The sequence below is a fragment of the Dendrobium catenatum genome, unplaced genomic scaffold (genome assembly GCF_001605985.2).
Source record: "Dendrobium catenatum unplaced genomic scaffold, ASM160598v2 fragScaff_scaffold_249, whole genome shotgun sequence".
Classification (NCBI taxonomy): Eukaryota; Viridiplantae; Streptophyta; class Magnoliopsida; order Asparagales; family Orchidaceae; genus Dendrobium; species Dendrobium catenatum.
This window is the reverse complement of record NW_021318711.1, coordinates 1,875,896-1,881,470: the sequence shown is the minus strand read 5'-3', so window position 1 is coordinate 1,881,470 and position 5,575 is coordinate 1,875,896. Positions and strand designations below refer to the sequence as shown.

General features: G+C 37.5%; 1 protein-coding gene across 1 annotated transcript; it reads left to right on the top strand.

Annotated features, from left to right (window-relative positions):
- The first annotated feature begins 252 nt into the window (after window positions 1-252).
- Window positions 253-5,342, top strand: LOC110092529 (abscisic acid 8'-hydroxylase 3). Its single transcript, XM_020817117.2, has 9 exons — window positions 253-565; window positions 649-967; window positions 1,859-2,011; window positions 2,091-2,342; window positions 2,459-2,548; window positions 3,141-3,219; window positions 3,754-3,860; window positions 3,963-4,081; window positions 4,934-5,342. Exons 1-9 carry the CDS (start codon window positions 369-371, stop codon window positions 5,049-5,051), a joined length of 1,434 nt encoding a protein of 477 aa, XP_020672776.1. The 5' UTR covers window positions 253-368; the 3' UTR covers window positions 5,052-5,342.
- The last annotated feature ends 233 nt before the right edge of the window (window positions 5,343-5,575 follow it).

Here is a 5,575-nt window from a genome sequence, read left to right as displayed (position 1 = left end):
TTGTCACTGTGGTTGTGTGCCATCTGTCAATTCAAAATAATTTGGGAATGGAATATTATAATATATAGAAATAATTTCCCTATGAATCATGGGCGGATTTCAATTAAGTTGTATTGGGATTCCAATTTTAATGGTGATTTGTGCTTATTCTCCTGTAAATTCATGAAAAATTTAAGACTTCTTCCATCCGTTTCTCATGCGCAATTCTATAAATACAGTGCGATTCTGTGAGATAGACGCGTGTGTAACGGACTCTGTTCTTCTATATATAAAAGCTCCCCCACCTCTCCTCTCGCCGAGCGGCCTCATTCCTCTGTCTCCAACAGCATTTCCTCTAGCCATAGAGAAGATTAAGAATAGAGTTGCAAATGGAAACTTCTTGCAGTTTAATAATAATCACGTCCCTCGCCCTTGCCCTTTTCTCCTGTCTCCGTATTACGAAACATGGCAAGCAAATGAGGAAGCTGCGCCTGCCACCAGGCTCCATGGGCTTGCCCTACATCGGCGAGACGTTCCAGCTTTACTCACAGGACCCAAATGTCTTCTTCGCTTCCAGGCTTAAAAAGTATGATCTTTAACCCGTCAATTCTTTACTTTCTCTAAAATATAATCATCCATTGAATTCATGCGATGGAATTGATCGATCAGGTATGGTGAGATCTTTAAGACGCATGTGCTAGGTTACCCGTGCGTGATGCTGGCAAGCCCAGAAGCGGCGAGGATGGTGTTGGTGAGCGAGGCTCATCTCTTCAAGCCCACCTACCCACGGAGCAAGGAGCAGATGATCGGCCCTTGGGCGCTCTTCTTCCATCAGGATGATTACCATGCCCGCATACGGAAGCTAGTGCAGGCCTCGCTCTCGCCGGAGTCGCTCCGCCGTCTTGTCCATCAAATTGAAGGCACCGCAGCTGCCATTCTCCGCTCCTGGGATGGCAATGTCCTCAGCACCTTCAAAGTTATGAAGAAGGTTGGTTACTCAGTGGCGGAACAAATTATTTTTTGGGTATATAAATTAATTTTTTTAACACTAATTAATTAATAGGAATATGATCATAGATACTTATTATAATAGAGACATTGAAAATTTAGAGCAAGTTGTAAATGTCTCTCCTAAATCCACATTTGTTCTTATAAATGAAAAATAAAATAAGGACCTGTTGCAGAATCGGCTTGAAATTCTCAGCTTTATTTTAATATTAATGATATATATATAAAAAAATTGTATGAAGATATTTGACAGTTTTTCAAGAAAATTAGTCACCGCACACTTTTCTTTCAAAGACCGAAAAACTGCGGCTCTCCTTAATTAGAGGAAATTGTATAGAAAATGAAAGGGAAACGGTTAGGGAATTAAATTAAATTAAATTTTCATCTTTTTTATTAACGAAAAATTACGTGAAAATGTTTTTTTATTTATTATTTGTTAAAAAAACTTTAAATTTATATATTTTTTTTGGGACTGAGTCATTTACGTCATAATAAATTTTTATAAATTTTTTACATAAGAAATTAATTAATGAAAAATATAGATTCAATTACCACTGTATGATATTGTTGAAGCCAAACACCCACAATATAATTCAAAAACACAGCCTATAGGAGCATGCATATTATGCATCAGTTTATTTTATAATGATATAAATAATAAATAAATAAATTTAAAACATACCAACCTTGGGGATAAGAGGTTTTAGCGCATCCTGGGACAAAATAATTGGAACGTCTCTTCATGAATGAGCTGTAATTTTATTCCAATATTTATATTTTTGCAGTAAAAATGATGATTCAAATCATGACAGCTGCCGATAACAGTACGAAGTTAGTGTCAATTCATGTCATGCGCTTTGTCCTTTTGCAGCTCTCCTTCGACGTCGGCATCCTCGTCATCTTCGGCAGCCATTTGAGCGAGCAACGCAAGAAAGCGCTGGAAAAAAATTACTTCATCGTTGACAAGGGATACAATTCTTTCCCCACCAACTTTCCCGGAACTCTGTTCAGCAACGCCATTAAGGTTCTTGTCATCTTCTTTTACTAATATGCTGGTAGCTAGGACGATTATTTGATCTAAATTAACTAGCTGTTAATTACAGGCGAGGAAGAGGCTTCGGGGGATACTTAACGAGATCATGAAGGAGAGGAGAGAGAAAGAAGCAGCGGTGGAGAAGGATCTATTGTCATGTTTTGTAGAGTGGAGAGATGAGAAAGGAGAACAATTGAGTGATGAACAGATCTCCGACAACATTATCGGCGTACTCTTCGCGGCGCAGGACACAACGGCCAGCGTTCTTACGTGGATCGTCAAGTATCTCAACGACGACCCAAAACTTCTCATGGAAGTAAAGGTATAGCCAGTCATCAAGGCATTAATTAGATGAAACCCTAGTTTTTAATTAGTTTGGTGCAGGACGAGCTGTTCATCTGAGTTCTGAAATTGTACGTGCTGTCGATCACCTTGCAGGCCGAACAGATGGCAATTTATGAGTCGAATGGATGTGGAAGACAGCCATTGACGTGGGCCCAAACCAGGAGCATGCCTCTCACTCATAGGGTAAGTGATAAATTGTCCTATTCATTAAGCAAAGGCTTAGTGTTTTTTTTTTTTTACTTCAGCGTTTATGATCTCAACATGCATATCAGATCTCCCAACGAACAACTTAAGATGGGCTGCAATCATATATATTAAGATGAATTATTTTGTGGGGACACTAAATATCATTCAGAGTCCAATAAAAATGCGACACATCACTCCCTACTCGGTACCGCTGCTCGGTACTACTAGGTACCGAGCTCGGTACTGCTCAGTACTGGATGACGTAGTTGCACCTGATTTGTCTCTGTACGGTAAGTTGTATCCGGTGTATGCACAGAATAATCTCACAAATTAATATAAAAATAAGAATCAATGATGAAGATGAAAAGAAAAGGAAATGAAAATGAAAATTATAGAAGAATTGAATTGAAATAGTTTTTCGCATTTGTTTGATTGAATATGTTTCCTCTTTTACTTCCTTAAAATAAACGGAGCCAAAACAGAAACACTGATTAACTTTTGTTCTGTTATACGTGTGTGCGCATTTGTGTGCTCTTTAATGGACCAAGGAAAGTGATGTATCACGATTATCTACTTTCCTGTTGTCTAGGTTATAATGGAGAGCTTAAGGATGGCAAGCATCATCTCTTTCACATTTAGGGAGGCTGTGGCTGATGTGGAGTATAAAGGTAATTTAAAACGATCAGCTCCTAAAAATAAGGGCATGGCTGATCGCATGCTTACACTTACACGTTTATCAACCTATTTTGGTAGATAAAGATTTCAACTTAGGCTTCGTTCGGGACGGTTTTCTTACTGCTTCTTAAAGCAGCATTTAAATATTAAAAAGATGCTTTAAAAGCAGTAATAAAGTTGTCCCAAACGAAGTCTTAGGGTTCGTTTGGAACGGCTTTCTTGCTGCTTCTTAAAGCAACTTTCTAATACAAAAATTAAAAACTTTTAACTAGAAAGTTGTTTTAAGAAGCAATAAGAAAGCCGTCCCAAACGAAGCCTTAGTCTTACTAAATTAAGTGACAGCCAAATTGTTTACTCATCTAAATTTGAATAGCCCAATGCAATGCAAGATTGATTATAACTATTCCTATTTATTATATGTTGACTTCTTGTTGAAAATTTAGATGAGTAAGGCCTTAGTTACATTTTATGTTAATATTCTCTTGTTTAACATTCAACGAATTATGACAAATTTGGAGGGGATGCAGGGTATCTTATCCCCAAGGGATGGAAGGTGATGCCTTTATTCAGGAATATCCATCACAATTCGGAATTTTACTCAGACCCGGAGAAATTTGATTCTTCTAGATTTGAGGTAATACGCCTTAAGCTTTGTTTATCACATCAAAATCTATATTAAACTGTTTCATTTATGGCGAAATACTAATAAGCCTTAAGAAATTTTTACTCAACACAGGTCTCACCTAAGCCCAACACCTTCATGCCCTTCGGAAATGGCGTTCACTCTTGCCCTGGGAACGAGATCGCCAAGCTTGAGATGTTTTCCTTTATCCACCATTTGGTGACTCAATACAGGTTAGCTTTAAACTGGAAATATAACGGCACAATTTCATGCACTTGCATCAATGCTTTGGATTTGTTTTCAATTTCAAGAGCTGAAGATCTTAATTCATATTCGAACTCAATAAATCATTTTAAATTAAGCTAAAGCCAACTGGCCAGGAGTCATTATTGCTCGGGTATGAAAGATTAATCTACAATACAACAGCACATGTGTAAGACTTAGCTTTGTTTGAGATGACTTTCTTACTGCTTCATAAAGCAACTTTTAGTACAAAAATTAAATTTTTTATACTATAAAGTTGCTTTAAGAAACATAAAGAAAGTCGAGCTTCATTTGGAATATAAAATTTTTTTATTAAAAAAAAATTGTACTAAAAATTGTCTTAAAAAATTGTTAAGAAACTATTCCAAATAAAATCTTAGAGAAAGACTTTCAAGCTTTAAGGCCTTCTCCAACTGAACTCCAAACACATGAATGACGTTGCTAACAAGCTCGAGTGGAATGGCAAAACTTCCGGTATTTGGTTTGGGGTGAACAGTGCGACGTCAATATTGATGTTGTAATGTTCACCTGCGTTACTTTTCTGTATTAACCGGATTTGCTGAAGAAACACGCGCGAAAGATGAGAAAGACGGTTATCTTCTGCGAATGACGCAAAATGGAGTTTGATTAGAGATGAGTCACGCCATTGTTTAGTTTCACTCTATTTTAGAGTGAAAAATGAAATTTTCGGTTGGCGATGCCCTAAATGGCTAGTGAAACGACAATAAGTAGGGATTTGGCAAAATACTTAATGCTGTGATTTTTTGTTGCTGTTTTTTAGTCGTTGCTAAAGATATAGAGTTGGGTTATTTCTGGTGCAGATTCGAGGTGGTTGGGTCTCGCAATTCGGTGGAGTATAGTCCATTCCCTGTTCCCAAGCACGGTCTCCCCGTCCGACTTTGGCGTGCAGAGCACATCAGAGATAGTGCGGGCCAGTGACAAGCAGGTCCTTGAAGAGATGTCGAGACGCACTGTGTGCAACAAAACCTGGCATATTTGCGTTCGTCTCGCTATTTTTACTTCAACGACGCCAAAATAATTTCTGCGTATCCATCTCTAAGAGTGGCTCGCAACCTCGTCGTTACTCTATTTTGTTTTTGTTTTTGATTCCTCTTAATTACAGCAATTAAAGATTCCCCAGTCTTCTTCAATGTTTTATGCAACGTTTTCTCATAGTACAAATATTATTTGGTCCCAAATGTGGAATGCCAAATTGCAAATAAACGACAGTATTTTACCCATCATTTGTGGTATTCTTTCATTTTAGCTCTACTAGTTCAAATTCAGATCTCTGATTGCAAACCCACCAAAGTTAGAACTGGACGAACTCATTAATTCGAACAGTCAAAATTAAAGTGATTAATAGAATTTAGGATAGTTTCATTTGCAATAATTCATTTATTTGATAATGGGGGGCCATATATTCCCATTCCTTAAACTAATGCCGATGGATTGTATGAGAA